We start from the raw sequence: 19,311 nt of genomic DNA, 5'->3' as shown, positions 1-19,311 counted from the left end.
TATGAATATCCACTAATATTGACAGAAAAAACATTATTCCTTTGCAGTTATAAAATGTTCAACACAGTATATAAAACACATAATTTTTTTTGTTGAAGACTGATATGATACCAGGCATTTTTACAAGATCATGCATTGTACTTCCTGCGCGTGCGCAACTAATCAATACACTTATTGTGACTTATACGAATCATAACCGATATTTTTTTCTTTGTTTCAGAACTGACAGTCGCAACAGAAACGTGCCGTTCCACAAAAAACAAAACTAATGAAATTATGTAAATAGCAGCTGAACCTAACACTGTGATCTCTATTGTAACGCATCCCATGTTCAGTACATTCTTGGTACATTTTTAGTGCAATTTTAGTGCAAGTTGTTTATTGTTTGCGCGTGTCTGTTGTATTTATGCGTTGTTGAAAGAGGAAGTGCGGGAATATGAGCACAACGAGCGTGCGACCACCGATGCCCCTGCGGCAGAAAAACTTTGATCAGGTATGTCACATTTTTTTGTTGACGGTATTTAACGGGTGAATGACTGGGCGCATGCGGGTGTCATGTTTACGTATCTAGAATTACGGAGGTTTAGCCTATTTATATATATTATGTTTAGGGAATGTGTTCTTATATAATTTAAATACAAAATAAATCGAATTGACTATATTTATTTGCTTATTTGTATAGTGGCGGAGTATAACCGGTTGTGGACCAGAAGCTTCTGGATTTCATTCCTTCGCTAACATATTGTATGTTTGATTATCCCGAATCGTTCGTTGATGCCTCTTCCAGTAACTCCTTACTGTTAAGGAGTTGTATCTTCCATCACCAGCTCAGCTACATAAGATGATGATTACCGTACGCAACAACATACAGTCAAATTGAGAACCTCGTCCTTCTTTTGGAGTCAGTTAAAAATAAGCTAAATCAATTCTGGAACGTGCACGAAAAATTTTTTTGCGTCGTATTCCATCTCAGCAGACGGACTGCATTTAATGCATCGACAATTTAGGCTCGAATTTTATACCGATAAACAAACTACGTCACACATAATGGCATATAATGGGTAACTCCCACACATGTAACCGAGACTGTAGGCCACAGTAAAGGATCCAGTGTGCGCCGTCCATGACGACTAGACATAACGGACTGGGCTATCACAATAGACTATGGAGGGCAATGTAGTCGCCCTTTGATCCAGCACAATACCCGACAATAATCCGCTCACTGAACTTGTTCATCTTATTCGATCAGGAACCAGATTTTTGAGAACAGTATGACCTGTATCTGGATTGAACAAATGCCTTTTTGGAATTTTTCTGTTGGTCATCTCTCCCGCTTCTACCATTTTCGATTTCTACATTGTATTTTGAGACCTTTATTTAGTAGTAATATCGATAATATTTCATACTTAGTACTCTTGCTGAATTTGTGTCTAGAAATAAACTTCCCGACTCGGTTGCGCTTGCGCATCGACTCCCCTTTTACGAACCACAGCATGTTTAGGCCTCACATGGTTGTAAGGAGATAGGCATTACGGTCAACATAAACGTAAACCTACATAGACACGCACGCGGAAGAAATCTAGCTTCCGTTTTCCGGTACAATCATGGACATACGCGTTTTGGTTAGTTTCTTTCGCAACGTTCCGCGACATGAGGTCAGAGCTTCCTAAACGTGACTTTGGCTTAGTTGCAGTTTTATTAAGGGTAAATGACCCACATTATAAGACAACTCTCGTACCATGCATGCTTTGTGAAATCTCTGATTCGTCTTAAACACTTTTATTTTTGTTTTCGCTTGCGATAAAGGTCAGTTTAGGGGAGCTTTCGGACTTTTATTATTTGTGATTTATGCGTAGCGCTGTAACTAATAAAATTAGTACATAATATAATAGCGGACACTCAGTAGTTATTAGCAATGCCTTAGGCCATGATGACAAGGCAAACAGTTTTGTGGAAGTGTAATTTAAATCTTATTTTTATCACTATACAGTCGGTATTTTGTTGTTAATGTTCTATACAGTTATGGTAGATCGTACTGGTAATTAATTTGGAGTTACATGTACGTATATAGCGCCATATTGGTACATCAAAGAAAAATGAACGCTAAGTTAATGAATATAAGATTCTCTTCTAGAAAAATCGGTCCCGACATCCTATCTCGATCAGTGGTAGATTAATATTATGCAGTGTGTAACTACAACTTGGGGCAGTCCCCTATGTTTAGAAATAAGGAATTGGTAATTAGACGCCACTAATCATTAGTATTGTCACACTAATTTAGCATGATATATTGTAAGATGTAAATTATTGTTTCTATGTTACGAAATATCCGCGATTTATTATTTTTTTCCAAAAACAGGCAACGGATTCTTGACTACGCGTCAGATCTTCAATAGTTTTTGAGTTATTCCTTTTTAAATTACCTTCAACGTTTGAAAAGGCGTCTTATCATAAAAAAACGTATTAGTTGCGACGATAATATTGGTGAACACATTAACTGACGAATGAGTATGCTAGATTACAGTTAGAAAGATTATGTTGATAAACTTGAAACAATGGCTCGACCTCTTTATGCGACACTAAAGTTTGCATTATATACTGTTTTTCCACGTTGTATATTGTAAGAATTATGCATACTCTGTGCAAATACACCTTTGTTTTTCAAGCTTAGAGGTCATTTTTGTGTTTCTTCAAACATTTCAATGTAAACAACTAGTTTATATAATGTGACATATTTATATCATTTAAATATCTAGACTAGCAAGTTGCTCGCTTGAGAGTAAGCGGCATGGCGGTCCATAAACAGGAGCGACTGCATGCAGAACTTTGAATTTTATAGATTTATTGATATTTTTCTGCGTCCAATTTGAGACATTCAAAGTTTCCTAGCATCCTTCAAAGCTAAACAACTGCTTGCCTGTGGTATGTAACTCTAAATTGACATTTTTTTTAATATTCACAATTATTTTACGCAAAATATCGGAAAGTCGCTAATACCTTTGTTATTGTTTTAAAATAAAAAAAAAACAATGTTACGTAACGCTTTGTACGAGACCCCCTCCCGCCCCTGTAACGCATCGTAACGTTTTACAAGCCCCCCCTCCCCCCCAAATTGCGTTACGTAATACTTGACCGGCCCCTTAGCGTTAGAAACAAAGTTATCTATCTAAATGAAATCCCACATACAATACCTATTTTTTTTTAAAACAAATGCTATGTTATGTCGAAGGACTGGCAACAGGGGCCTTATTCTCTATCCCGCACGTTATTTTGACAGTGCGTAACAAGCATGTAACACAACCCATCATGTTTAGTACTATAGAAATTTGGCTTACAGAATACCATTCCACACACATTTCTCGAAGAGAACATGACACGGCCGCGTTACGCGATTTCACTATCATACAGAATAAGGGCCCAGGCTTCGAGTTTAAGCAGTCTAGCTAACAATAACATCGTGCCACGATGCGTTTCGGGGTCGATTCGCTGTCTAGCCACAGGTCCCGCTTTGTCAGTAACCTTGCGTAACCATTATGTAGTTAATTCTTGTTACCAATCGGAATACGGGTTGTGATGTTAATTAATATTTGCATAATTTACCTGTTTAAGATGTTCCTTGTTATTTTCCTGTACAGGATCAGGTCATGTAACTTGTTACTCATGTTGTATAGAATATAGCTACTTGTTTTGAATGCTATGTCCAATGTTGGAAGGTTGGACTCAATGCGATTGATCTATTGATAGATTTACGAGTATTTATTAGCCTATTACTATAAGGTCTGTAGTTTCTTCATTTCTTAGTTGATTTTTGGTGTAAGTGCGAGACTGATGTCATAATTTATTAGCGTCCCTCCCAAAATTTCTCATTAAATTTACCTGTCCCATGAGGCAGTAATAAGCATTTGCGTTTAAGTCGTGATGCGACAGAGTAATATAACAAGGATTCACATCCGACCTGCTTACACCGAATTTGTCTGCGAGTTGCCAGGGTTTCTAGACCTAAGGAAATAAATACTGGACATCCTATCTATACATATCATAAAACAAAGTCCCTTTTCCTGTCTGTATGTATGTGATTTTCTTAAAATCTTCTAAGCGGATTTTTATGAAATTTGGTATGGTAAGACCCTGAGAAGGTTGTAGACTACGTTCTTTGCCGCGAAAATATATAGCGGGACTTTTATCCCGAAAAACTCCTTCACGCGGGTGAATCCGCGAGCGAAAGCTAGTTTTATTATATTTTTATCATGATGTTTCGAAAATACCGATAACATGATACTCTGTCCGATTTGAGAAGTGGAATGCTTAGAATAAATTATATGTTGTTGCTATTAGAGTCCATTATTACCACTGCTGCCCACAAGTATCTAAAATCGAAAAGGGATTTGGCAAGGGACTATTTGGTCTAATGCTTCTTCTATTTTATGTACAAAATAGCTTTTGCCCACGTAGTTTCTCTTTCCGAGATAAAAGTTCCGCTTTATATTTACCCTGGATGAAAAGTAGCTTATAATACTTAGGAGTTATGTATGAAAAAATTTCAACAATTGTTTCAGTAGTTCCAGGGTGTTTAGCCCCTTCATACCTAAAAAAAAACAAACTCACAAACTTTTCATTTTTATAATATTAGTATTGAATATAGATATATGAAAAGCAAGCCGCTCGCCTAATGGAAATTGCCACGACTGTCCATATACAGTAGCAAATAAAGGAACATCACCCTTGTGTGTTATAAAACACTGCGTTGCGATACACTGCTCTCTTCACCCTTAGACATAGATGTTAAATCAATTGGTCCACTCCAAACCGGACATACACAGACCAGGAACGTGGCACACTTACCATCAGGCGGGTTTCACATCTTGTACACCGTTTCTATTCCGGCGGATGTAAATATCCTAACGTCAGCTTCTCCCATTTTTTTTATGTTCACGGCAAAGTGACCCTTCTGCACATGATAGTCAGTGAAGTGGGGTCCAATTGAATGTCGACTGACGAGAGATGATTACCCCTCGGCAGTCGACACAATTATGCCGGCCTGTTGGAACTGGATATACACAGGCTGATTCCAGAACGCCACGCACTGACGTGAGCCACTATGGCGTGTTTTAACACTTTCCCCCTTATTCGTAGACGTTTTTTTATCTAAGGACGGAGTAAAGCTGTGATAACAAGTCTATTTCTCAGTGCTGACGGCATAGCAGCCGTCGCAGTTCGTGCCTTCATCACTGGGAAACAGACTTATTATCACTGCTTTACTCCGTCCTTAGATAAAAACCTGTATGAATAAGGGAGTTTGTGTACGGTGGTCACTATCCAAGCTGATATAAAATATATCCTACACTGCATCGTATGAGAGTCATTCGTCACGTATGTATGGTGTCGGTAAATCAGTCTATTAGCACGGTCGCCCACAAGCTGCGGCGTCCCAGTTACCTAGCATTGACATTGTTTCGGGCCACAGCTCGCTCGGCTAACAGTACATGTGTGTAATTCGTATGGAAATCAGCTCGTTTACTTGTTAAATTATGTTTTAATGTGTCTGCATCGTTTCTGTTCGTTTCTTTGATGCACTACGCATACCGATTTCCTGCCAATATTAATTCGAAGGTATTTGTTTGATGGAAGTAATGAACTGTTGAATTTATCTGATAAGATTTGGCACATGGGCAGATTAAATTGTAGATTATTTTGTATCCTAGAAAGGGAACTAACTTTGTGGAGTTTTTGGTGCCGTAATCACAGCCTATCTATTGCTGTATTTTATGGTTTGTAAAGTAGTCGGGCGATTGACCAATAATTGTAGCAGATGGTACAGATTTACTATCGTCTGTGAATATCCCCAATATCAATTAATTTCTATAAGTGCTCTTTAACAGCGTGTACTGAGCTGGTAACCCTTTTACCACACATATGTAACAAATCCGTCGTATGCCTAATATTGTTAAGTGTGTGTGTTTTCTTATACTTTTTTTTGGTTGTTTCTATGTGTGTGTAGAAAAATAAATGTTTTTAATACGGTGCTTTAAAATAACCATCGATTCCGGGTGCTACATCGAGTTACAATACACAGAACACGTCAATATTTGGCTTGTTTGTAGCCAAATACAAGCAGACTGGGTTTCCGATTGAAATGTGGCTGAAAGATGTTAAGCGACCTATTAATCTCTTAGTATTTTGATCATTATTGATCTTTACACGTACTGTTGTGCAATATTTGGATCGGTTTGGACGAAAATCGGCTTTATTAGAGCGAAAATCGGGCTTAGTGGCGCATTAGTCGCAATAGTGTGGGCTGTGTTATATTATCTAAGAATGTTACCACAATCACGTTGGTCTCGTAATCAAAATTACTGCGAATTGTCTATTTCTACCATCAGACGGTAGTGCAATGTCATGCAATAATCTCAAAACAAAACTATGAATAGTGCGTAGTCGTTGATTATCTTATAATTTAACCGAATAATAAATGTATGAAATATTATTTACAAAATTAATTCAATATGCATATTCATTTTGTCATCACCATGCCGTTGACTCGGCCAGACAGACGGACGAACCTGCTCTTAAGGATTCAAACTAGAAATCTGTTTGAATTGACGGCTTTCACTTTTATCTCCGTGGTTGGACGGACGATATTCGTATATTTATGTTTCTTAATCACGAGAATACGATGTTGTTTTCGTACTTGACGAATGAAGGCATCCAATACGTAGCATATTTGGACTAGTGTCTATTATAGACTGTTCACCTTTAAATATTATAAAACAAAGTCTCCCGACCGCTCAAACTCATAACTCAAAAACCACCGAATGGATTGCAATGAAATTCGGCATAGAGATAGTTACAGACCTTGGGTAGGACATACGCAACTTTTTATCTAAAACTATGTTACGGGAGCGAAGCCGCGACTAAAAGGTAGTTAATACCAAAGTTATGTACAAAATGCTACTAAATTTATTGATGCAAAATGGGGCACTTGATGACCCTCGTAACAATGTGTATAACTAACGTGACCAGACGTCCCGTTTTTCGGTAACCTGTCCCGTTGTCCCCACGAAAAACTCGGGGACAAAAAAATTGTCCCGTTTTTCGAAACCGTTCGAAAATTTAAGAGCCGATCGAGTTGCTACTTGCCCAGGGTCGTAGCTAGGGGGGGGGGGGGGCATTGTGGGGCAATGCCCTACCTTAAAATACTAATGCCCTACCTTAATAATTAACAAAATTGTACATAACTACTCAATGAAAATATATGGAGCAGCGGGTTTTTTATTTTACGATTTGGAAGTTGGTCCGATAGTAAGAGTTATTTGTATTGATGGGTGAAATAACTCTCTTTTGAGATTTATGGGAATTTTATTACAATCTGTATATTACCTTAACAATTACCTAAATATTAAACTTTTTTTTTTTTTGCTCACGTTTATGATTCAAGGAAACCAAAAAACAATTGAGCAGATCAGATTTAGTAACATTTTTATTTCCGCCTTGCTTGTAATAACAGCTGCCTTACCTTAAATTCAAGTGTAGTACCCTGTACTTGCCTACACCGCCTACAAATCTTTTCTTTAATGAATAAAATGTGGACATCTGAAAAAAGACAATTATAGATACCAGTTCTGAAAGCGATGTTGATAACTAAAGTCAATATAAAAAAACGTGCCAACAGTTTTATTGTTACTTAAAATCGTCATCAGCTGTATTAAAACAAATTTGTACTTCAGACAAAAAAAATATATAACTGAGCATTTGTATCTTACATTATATTTTGAATTTATAATTATCTAATAATTTAATCTTATGTTATTTTAATAATATTATAAATGCGAAAGGTTTGGATGTTAGGACGTTTGTAGGTATGTTTGGATGTTTGTCAGAAATAAACGCAGAAGTAATTGAACGGATTTGTATGAAAGTTTGTATTTAGATCAGGTCTTGCTTCTTAATTTTGTATATTTATAGTTGTTCGGGAAAACGCGATTTTCTGAATTTTCATCCGTGGAACGCTCGACCGCCGAAGTACAAACTTTCTAAAAAACGTGTGTTGTGTTTTTTACCATTGAGAACCTATACTTGACGTAAATAAGCCGATGTCCCGTTTTTAGACGCAAAAAAAATGGTCACGTTATGTATAACCCACAGAGACAAGTCATTTTTCAGGGTTAACTGATATACAGACAAATCAAGCAAGATGTAAACCTTTATACGTTTGCACTCTACGGTATATTGACTAGGTAGTACTTGCGGCTTCGCCCATATTAAGAGCCTTTCTCTACAGAAGTCCCTAAGCTGTTGAGCTGTTTAGAGTTTCTCTAACAAATGTTTTCGCATAATATTGGTAAGATATAGGTACTCTGTACTTACCATCCGGTCGGGTAATAATATTACTGTTTACCACCGTATACACATTGTATCTTGCAAAGATAAAAAATATATGTTATGTAACTTACTGTCTTGTGTATAGCTTATTTCATACAAGCTATTTCCAAAGCGCCTTAAAGGCTCGCGCGGTTATCCGGTTAATCTCATAAGCCATCTAAGTATGGATTTGTTGGGCTCCCGGTTTGCACAGAAATTGTGTCAGTGTACGGGTGCCTATATTATTATAAAATTTAATTATTATTTTAATTTAATTAATTAATTATTAATTTAATTTATTTATTAATTTTTTATTTATTTCCGGCTCAGAAAAAATCATATGGAAATACATTCATACATTATTACTACATTTATATTCCTTTTAAGGTAGTGTGGGAAAACAGGAGTCATGTTTTTGTATTTTGGTAAAATCTTCTTGACAGTATTCTTTTTTTTATTGCTTTGAATGTCGAGACGAGCTTGCCGTTCGCCTGATGGTAAGCGATACGACCGCCCATAAACAGCAGAAACACCATTCAACACCTTAATTACAAAGTATTGTTCGGTATTTCACATGCAAATATTATGGCCAGTATTTACACTGGCTACTATGTAAAATTCTTCATCACTGAAGGTCGTGTCCGTATTGAAACCTCTTGTCGAAGTCGGCAATGAGCTGTTTCCAAGCCCTCCTGTCTCGGCTTTCCTCAGGGCAGGTAATAGGAAGTCCTGTTATAGTCTTTATTTGATTACCAGCGGGTAGGTTGTCGTCCAGGTGGTAAAATGACAAAGGATTATTGGTTTTATCAATGCATTTTCACATTTTCCACCTGTTCTTATACGACACTAATGTAAAATCAACGCAACACGCTTCTGCAAAGCTGTTGTTAATACTATTCGGATTGGTTTTTACTACCTGTTATTTACGTGATGTTGATACATTCTGAAGGACCAGGCCCTGACGAAACATATGAAAAAAAATAAACAATAATAGTGTGTCCAAAATTAAACCGCATTAAACTCAGGTACTCCAAGTCCATACTCAATATACGCTGCCACAAGACATAGTCGAAATGCAATATTTTATAAAAACCAAATCCAATATAAACGTTTCATAAAGAAACTCATGTCTTAATCAGAACGTCATACGTCGGTGAGAGTCGGTCGTACGTTGATCATAAATGTCCCGTCGGGCACATTAGCGAAACCGGATAAGAAAGTACATAGCATCAAGCCCTTTCCCTTTTTGGGTAAGCAGAGATATATCAATACTTTGCTGCTGACAGATAAATTGCATCCGCCCGGATGAACCATCGTACACAAAGAGTAGGTAAAACTCACCATTGTGGCTCATGTGTGTCGCGTTCCACGATCAGCCTGTTTATAATAGGTTTTAAACAGGCCTGCATAATTGTATCGCCTAGCCAGGAGGGATAACCTACTATTCTACATACCATCAGTTGCAGTGGGTGGTAACCTTGTCTTGCCCGTCGAAAAAAAATCACATCTCTAGGTGACACTGTCACTCCTGAATAGCCATGTATACAAAGACTCTTGTAATAGGGGGCGAGTCTTGCAATTGACTACACCCATTTTCAGACTCCAGGTTTATACTAGCAATACTTTAGTTTAAACTACTAGCAGTAAAATCCAAAATCATTTTACAGATCCGGATCATGATTTGTAATGTTTTTGCTATAAATAGCGATTATATTTGAAGCTGGATAACCCGTAACCTAGCAACACAAGAGATGGCTTTTGCGTCTAAAATAATTAAAACACATATTATTGATAGTTATATTTTATTCCATAAAAACACGAGGTTAAATTGATTAAAAGTAGATGATTCCATTCTCGTTGAGTAGTAATTATTGTTTTGTTCTCGGGAGTTTAAAGTTATAAAATGATCGGATTTAGGTCATTGACTTTGACAGTTAATTTACACGCTGTATGAGTTTTACATTCTATTATTTTTTTAAATGTCTTTGGCTCCAGTCATAGACCGAAGTATTCCTCACATTAACTTAAATGAAGTCATGTATACCACCCTTAGTTTGATAGGTGGTGTACACAAGTTCACAAGTGAAGTGACCAATCTCAGTGGACTAAGTAATTTGCTTTGCACGTACTGGTCCCGAAGAGCGATTAAAAAAATAACTTTCCTTCATAAAACCTTAGTCTTTGGTGTTATTAGCACATCGTGAGGAAACCTAAATACCTGAGTAATTCTCCGTAAGATTTTTGAGGATATGTGAAGTCTATGAATCCGCACAAGGCCAGCATGGTGGACTAAGGCTTAAACCCTCTCAGTAGTAGACTCCGTGGCCACCATTGAGATAGTATGATAATAATTACATATCTTCAGGTAACCCTAGAACCTATGAGCGGTTTATCTCTAATAAGGGAGCATATTATATCTTATTAGGCATCATCGCAGTGCAGTTTTGAACAGTGTCGACTGTCGTTCCTGTTTATAGACAATGATGGCACTAAGCATCTGGCGAGCGTCTCATCAATCACATAAAAAAACAAACGCGATGCGCTCACGCCACCCACGAGGGAAGATCTGATGTGGGAGGATGTAGGAGTTATTAATTTCCCGATGTTTGCTCTTAATCGTCGCTCGGTTGGTAACACTGTTTGCGATTGTAGTGACGTGTTCAAACCAAGGATGCAGATGACGTCGCGCGGTTCATGAAATTAAATTACTCTATCGTGATGGCCGATCAATAAGTTGTTTAACAACGAGACATTACTTGTAAGAGCAAATTGTAAGACCTTATTACAAGTTGAATGCAATTTATAAAACTATGTTACTTATATGTGTTTAACCTTTAATCTTTGATCCTTAAATTAATAATTGTAAAGAAGAAAGTGAAAACAAGGAATTATGACGTTTATTTGTTACGAATTAAATTTATTTATACTTCATCAATAATGATTAACCTATGTGAATTTCGTTCCGAATTATTGTGATTACATTTTTTTTTTTAACATGGCTTGACTATTAGAGAATTCGATATTGGCAATAATTCATAGGAATCGTATGTCATTGATCATACAAACTTACGAATCACGATCGAACAATCGAACCATTATGGAGTGTCCTAATTCATGTTCGTGCGATCGGTAATTGTGTGCGCATTTTAATCGCGCGATTAAAATGTGTTGTAGTTCATGCGGACGATACCAATTAGGACGACGCCTTACTGTCTGCCAGTTGTATTGGAATTAAGGAAAGCACTGATTTAGTTTTGTTTTTGTTACATACATTGTTAAGGTTTAAGGCTGAAACATATAACATAGTGTTACATACATTGTTTGAAAATTTGGTGTTGAAAGACTTAAGACTGAAACATACTAGATAGTGTGTTTGTAATGGCTATCCATTACTCAATTATTATGACCATGCTACATAGTTAAAATAGTTGAAAGAGCATCTCAACTATTGTTTTTAACGATGTATGCTAGCGATACTAAAACTATGTCATTGATTCTCCAACGAAACACAGACATAACCGATATAAAGAAATAATTTAACAACGGTTTCGAGGACTTATTCTCTATGCCATATTATGATAACGCGTAACAAATACGTAACGCATCGCGTCGCGTTTTGAGTCAATAGAAATTGGCATACAGAATACAATTTCTTAGCTTACATTGCCATAGTGAGTAAGACTATCAGAATATTCTAGAACTTTCATTATATTATTTTTACGTCTACATATCTTAGAACCCATGTACGCGTGCACTATTCACAATTCATATAATTCAGTTTAATATTTAAGCATGTTTGTCTCCATTGTGATATTATAATTCGCTACGTAAGTGATGAGTTTCGGTTTTGCAATTCATATTTTATACCGAAACTGTCGCGTAAACTGTCTGTGATTTTTTTGCTTGAAGTGTTTTGATTTTATTAAAATTAAACTATTTTTCTTGGGACTGTCTGAGTCCCCACCGTGACCATGGACTGCAGGATCTTAGAAACGTCGGGAGAAAACTAAAATATTAAAACCGCGATAAAATCCGAAATATAGTTTAATTTTAATGTCTAACATTCGCGTAAACGTAAGAAATCGTTATGTTTATGTTTTGATTTTTTTTTTCATCCTGGTACAGCAAAGCGAATGCTTCGTATTTGTTCGATAGTCCAATTGTATTGTCGACCAGGGACGTGTTGCTCGGTGATCGTAAATTTTTTTATATATCCAGTGCTATATTGTGCGTAAATTGACACTTCAGACATTTTTGTTATTCTATAGCCCCGTCTATTTCAAATAATAGTGGCGTTGAAATGAATGAAACCATGGATATTTTTATTATATGGTCTACCCATCACTTCTCATTATCCTGGCCTTCACTTAATGTGAACCAGTTCAACTAAGAAAGTCACTCGTCTGCACGAAATACTATGATATTCTCCACCTTCATACGACGATTGCGATCTATTGAAATATTTCAGTTTAATATGGGTTATGGTTGAACGCGTAAGGAGAAATGATAATTCGATTGTTCTGATTCGAGACCCGTGTTTATAAACATCTGATTCTACGCGGAATTTTTGCAACGCAAAACCGGCGTCAAGCGGTGTCATATCATAATAAATTATCACATTTCGTAAATAACAGAGATCAAATCCTTTATGGTTCTTAACTTGAAGCTGGCCACAGTTCTTGTCCTTACCGACGAAGATTAGTGATTTGTTGTTACAAAAATAAGAAGACAGTCTTTATTTAGTTTTTCTTCTTTTATAGTAAAGAATATATTTTATATGCTGTTTCTTAGTACTGGTGGTAGGTCTTTCATATGTGAGGATCTGCCTTGGTAGGTAACACCGCAATGTTTATTTCTGCCGCCAAGTAGCAGTGTGTAGTCACTGTTGTGTTCCGCTTTGAAGAATATTGTAGGCAGTGTAACTAATGGAAATAATAAGATGTCTTAGGATGGCGAACGAAGTGGAATATTAAACAATACTTTGTAATTCAAGGTGTTCATTGGCGTTTCTACTGGTTATGGGCGGTCGTATCGCTTACCATCATGCGAACGGCAAGCTCGTCTCCTCATTCAAGTCAATAAAAAAAACACATATAGAGAAATAATAAATCATATTATGTACTCGAATTTACCTCTCTGAATATTTGAATATAGATATCTCTAAGATATAAAGAGTCAATTATTGATTACACATTGAATTAAATATTATCACAAATAAAATCTAATAGAAACATCAAACGGCACAATCGCACCGCTTTCACTTCCATTATCGGTCAAGCGATAATCATCTCTATCACAATGCGATAAGAACATAAACGTTGAGGAAGAAATCGTTAAACACAGCAGTTTGGAGCGCAGCCAAACATTGTAAATACTTAGATTCCATCAAAAACTTCATATTGATCCAGTTTTGGTTTATTTTAAGAGACGCGGCGTGGCGTTGTTATGATTGTACTAACTACTAATGTATCGATCTTGAATCGAATGTTTTCTTACGTATCTACTCATTCAGAAAGGCGTGGTGAGATCCTGTTGCGATGACGTCCATGTTCGTAACTAGGCTATGTGTTGACTTCTTGGAAATGTGGAGTGATACTCCGTCAGTCTATTTGCGATCTGGATATTTTTGCGGAAATTATGTATGGCTGATCATTGGAGTTCGCCTGTTTGTCATGGTGCTTCTTCTCTTGAAGATATAAGCGTCCACATTTATTATAGGAAATATTTCCGTCCATAAAAAAGAAATGTCGCTTTTAAGTTCTTAAAAATTACTCTCACAATGCTTCTGTTGAAGAACATATTTTAGTTTTATATATTGTGTCTTCACGGTAAACACTACTGTTCATAGGAGCTGGGGGATGATGGAACCATGTTGTAAAAAAATATTTCTAAAAAATCTTCGGATTTATTTATTTTTTATTTGTGGGTTACCAACCCAGACCTGTTATGAAAGCTTCTTTCGCCGAATATAAACCATTATTTTTAGTTTGTTATTTATCCTTATATTTGTTCGAGCCAAGTGTATTCAATCGCTTCTGTAAAATAATTTATTGACACTAATAATAAATCATAACCACTCATAATCCTTGATTCTGCTGTAGACAGCGTCAGTAATTAATGTAACTTCTAGAGGAATGCTGGATCTCTATCATCATCATCATCATGTATACTTTTTATAAGCTCACTGATGTTATCTGTAGGTGTGGCATATATAGATTACCCTTAAAATTTCCTAGTATTGTAATTTGTGACGAGTTTTCCTTCCCTAAAAGTGACGTCAATTGATATATAAAGTTAAACTACAAGCCAGCCATATTGAAACGCGCTATAGTCATGTTTTATGCCAACGTGGTTTAATAGTCTATTGAGAAACGATAGCTTTGATAGCTACATTGAAATAGGAGGCACGAAAAACATTTGCATTTTCTATATATTGTATAATCTCTGTGAATTATTATCAATTTGGTATAAAATCATGTTTATATCATTTTTAATTCCTTACACTGTCATTTAGGTTACAATAAAATATTTTATAATTGATCCATCTTGCCCCTTTCTCCTGTATTATATGAATTGCTAATACGTGGACATTTGATAACCATACACACACCATATATCAGATATTTATATATTTAAACTAGTTTCTCTTTCAATACCTGCGCAGTTTATGATGGCGTATAATGTTTCGAGAAATGGTCGTGGCTCAATTTGACAGAGTTTTTGTGTTTTATATAACACTAATCAATCCTGATGCTTGATATTTAGAATTCTTTTGTCAATTCTAATTATATATGGTGGTCAGTCTAGTACCTACTATCGCACGACCAAACAATTTACCTTCCGTCCTCCGATATAATTTGTGGGTGATCTTGGTTGGTAATGAAATATAATCCATACTAATATTATTATGGAAAAGTATGTGTGTTTGTTTGTAGGGGATAATCTCTGGAACTAATGCTATGTTGGAAATTCTTACTCTAATAGGACATTACTCCTGAGTGCTATATCCTAATTTTTATCCCGGAAAGGACTTTTTCACTCAGGCGGAGTCGCGGGCGAAAGCTATACGTATTTTGGAATATAAATATTCTTCTAAAAAGTAAAAAATCTTTTTAAACTGTCTGCCTCCATTCAATCTCGGATGCTATCCTGCTAAAATCATGCACACCTGCGCTAAAACAACATAGTGTAGTGACTAAGAATTTGTGTCTGAATCACTCATACAATAATAACGCGATTGAAATTTCGAACTCTAATATTTGAATAAATGTGTCTCGTAGTTTCACAAATAGAACAGACGAGATAATTTTCGCTTTACCAATATTTGTCTATAAATTGTACACCCAAGACTTGGGTCAATATTGGATTAACTATAAAATGTATTATAGTGTCAGCATGATATGCTCGCGTCTGTATCTTTGAAAGAGTTATAGGTGCTGTTAGATTTCTTTTCTGCGAGATTATTTGACATTTCCTACTTACTATGTAATAAGCAATAAATTTTAATATATCTTGAATCGTTTACATGATAAATATAATTGCCCGACATGAAAATCAAACTCAAGACTCCACTGGTTTTACTGATTTTTTAATGTAGGATTCTTAATTTTTCAGATATGGGGCGACCTGCAAGAAGGCATCGAACAAGTATACAAGAGGCAACACATGGAAAAGAAGAGATACATGGACTTATACACGTATCCTTTTTAATAACGAGATAGAACAAAAAGTATTGTGGTTTTCGAGTAGAATTAAAATACCGTTAAATACCGCGTATTTCTAGAATATTCTATGTGATTTCTTTATGACGTTGATTACTTACCCTCAGGTGATCCAAAGCTTATCTTCAGTTATAAACAAAACAATATTACGTCTGATAACATAGATTTCAAACCAATTAATTTATACATTACATTATATCCAATTCGAATGATTAAAAAGTTTAGATTACTTATTAAAAAACTTTAACGAGAATAGAAAGTCAATATTAAATTTATATACTAACCCCCTTATTCATAAACGTTTTTTATCTAAGGACGGAGTAAAGCTGTGATAACAAGCCTGTTTCTCAGTGCCCAACGGATCTGAGAAATAGACATAGGGCCGTTGAGATTGGTTATTATTGTTGTATTTCAATATTAGCCAATCACAACGGCCCTACGTCTACGCACTGCCAAGACTGCCATGCCGTCAGCACTGAGAAACAGACTTGTTATTACAGCCTTACTCGGTCGTTCGATAAAAAACGTCTATGAATAAGGGGGTTAGTCGATTACAGCGACCATAATATACAGCCGATTAACTAGAAAAATCAAATAATAATGTCGAACCATTTCTTTTCATATCTGCGCATGCGCATGCGGCCATAAATCTAGTAGTGATTGACTCACGCAACAATCTTATCGATGCGATGTTATCGACGGCGAGACACGTAGACGCGCCTGAGGTTTATCGATATTATTAAAATTGAAACAATGGATAAAGTGTTGGTCAGATATCGAGATTAAGTCGTAATAGCGGATTGGGAATTGCGTAATTTTCGTCGTCCGACGTCATTACGACAATTAGGTTGTAATTAAAAAAAATATTTTAGATCTTAAAAGTTGTTCAGTGATTTGTCACTTTCTTTGCACAAAATGATTTAGTTACGAAACACTGTTTATATTTATTATGAAAGTTTATTTAAAGACGTTAAAGTGGCCAGTTATTACGTTTGTAGGGTTTGTTCGCATACTGACGTGATTCCATCTTGTATTGATGTCACATCAATATCGTCGGCATGACTTGACCTAATTCGATGTATAGCTATACTTGGTCAATAATAATAACAGGAAATTGCTTTATTTACTGTCCAGACATGTTGCCCTGTAACCCAACTGTGAAATAGTGTTTTTAACCGACTTCAAAAAGATTACCCAATTCGTCTTAAATGTATTTAAATCCAAATACGATTGAATAAAAACATAATATCCTTATAAACACCCAGTCATGTATACAATTACTGTACGTCTGTGCATCATCAGGGCGCTGGTAGTGGCTCCAGCGGACGCTCATTGTCCAGCAACGGAGGCAGGAACAGCTATGTTAGCAAGAAACAGGTCAGTGGTCAGCCTTTAAACGAGGAAAGTTATTTCTAAACACATCAGATTTCGATTTTGGGCTTATGTTTGGCGAGGTAGTAATCATATGATGTTTATTGGAGAAAATGTAGCAAATGCTTTTTATTATATTTTTTTTTGATAATATTATCTCTTATATTGCGTTACTAAATGAAACATACTTATCTTGAAATTAACTATTTACAATAAATAACACAAGTCGACAAAAAAAATTTTTTTTTTTGTGTTTCTGTTCTAATGCTTGAATTCTGATTCCAAACATCGAAAAACACTCGGATATCCATTTTTAACCCTTAAAGTTTGCTTTTGTCTGATTTATGTTGATAAGTACGTTTTGAAGATTTTAAATGATTCTTATGAGGAATAGGCGGTAGCATTTTGATCATTTTAATTGCAAATTGTGAATTATGTCTGAACGGCAGTAGAGAGTGTTTACTAGTCTATTACTATTTAAAAAAAAAGTATATTTGAATTGTAACAACCGACTTTTATGTGGTACTTGGTTAGAAAATGGCACCAAGAAAGTGTAAACAGAATGTTGATTAATTCTGTTTTATTTGCGGTGAATTTATTAAAGTAAGAAGTAAGAAATTTGCTTCGGCAACGATTTTGAAGCATTGCGAAGCCTATGACGCTTATTATAATCTTAAAATACGGAATCAAGATAAGAAATGGGTGCCTCACGGTGCTTGTGTTAATTTCAAATTGGAAAATATAATGTGAGACTGAAACCAATAGTAGAGCCTAAATAAATATTGATGCTACCGTTACATATCAAGTTAGGGCTAATGAAGCAGTTTCTGTAAGCTCTAGATCATAATTCTGAAGCTATTGAATATTTAAAGAGATTATTTCCCAAATTATCTGAAGCTAAAGTTAAAACTGGTATTTTCGTTGGACCACAAATAAAATAAATAGTGAGCAGCGATGATTTCACAAAATACCTTATTGCTCACGAAAAATAATCCTGGAAGCGTCTGAAAGCAGTAGTCAATTGTTTTTTTGGAAATCACAGAGTCGACAATTATGAAAAGTTCATTGAAACTATGCTTGAAAGTTTTAAATTGATGGGATGCAGAATGTCCCATAAACTCCATATGCTACATGCTCACCTGGACAAATTTAAAGATAATATGGGTGCCTATTCAGAGGAGCAGGGAGAACGTTTTTACCAAGATGTAATGGACTTTGAACGATATTACCAAGAGCAGTACAACGAGAGTATGATGGGAGATTACATTTGGGGATTAATACGCACACGAACATAAAAGATCCATTAAAAAAAAAAACATTTATGAACATGATTTTTTGTTATTTTCTATTTGTTTGCTATTATTAGTCATAATTCTTGTATAAAAAAGACTTTGATGTTCAATAAAAACTTTTTTTATCGTAATCTATCTATATCTATCTTCTATACTTATAATAAATCTGTAGAGAGGTCAATTCTGTACATGAAATATATTTCCAAAATAACTATCAGGGGGTGATTAGGGATTGATACTGATTCCAAAAATGCAATTAGTAAAATTTTTGTCTGTCTGTCTGTCTGTCTGTCTGTCTGTCAAGCCAGGGCCCGTGCCCCGGGCGACGAATTTAGAGGGCGGGAAATTCAAACTTGGCAGACGAATACACATCTCATCATTAACGCAACTTTGACTACTGCGACATCTATACTCTATACTATCTATACTTCTATACTATTATATAAAGCTGAAGAGTTTGTTTGTTTGTTTGTTTGAACGCGCTAATCTCAGGAACTACCAGTCCAAACTAAAAATTATTTTTGCGTTGGATAGCCCTTTGTTCATGGAGTGCTATAGGCTATATATCA

At 35.7% G+C, this 19,311-nt stretch overlaps 1 protein-coding gene across 3 annotated transcripts in view; it reads left to right on the top strand.

Moving 5' to 3' along the window:
* The window catches only part of LOC115440276 (cullin-1), a 33,719-nt gene that overhangs the window by 4,437 nt on the left and 9,971 nt on the right, over window positions 1–19,311 (top strand). For all 3 annotated transcript variants that reach the window (XM_030164504.2, XM_030164505.2, XM_030164507.2), the window contains exons 2-4: window positions 221–493; window positions 15,973–16,055; window positions 17,345–17,456. In XM_030164504.2, coding sequence (XP_030020364.1) covers window positions 437–493; window positions 15,973–16,055; window positions 17,345–17,456 — 252 coding nt within the window. In that variant the 5' untranslated portion in view covers window positions 221–436. The remainder of the gene's footprint in view (window positions 1–220; window positions 494–15,972; window positions 16,056–17,344; window positions 17,457–19,311) is intronic.

This window comes from Manduca sexta, chromosome 18 (genome assembly GCF_014839805.1).
Source record: "Manduca sexta isolate Smith_Timp_Sample1 chromosome 18, JHU_Msex_v1.0, whole genome shotgun sequence".
Lineage (NCBI taxonomy): Eukaryota > Metazoa > Arthropoda > Insecta > Lepidoptera > Sphingidae > Manduca > Manduca sexta.
This window is presented reverse-complemented; position numbering and strand designations above follow the sequence as displayed.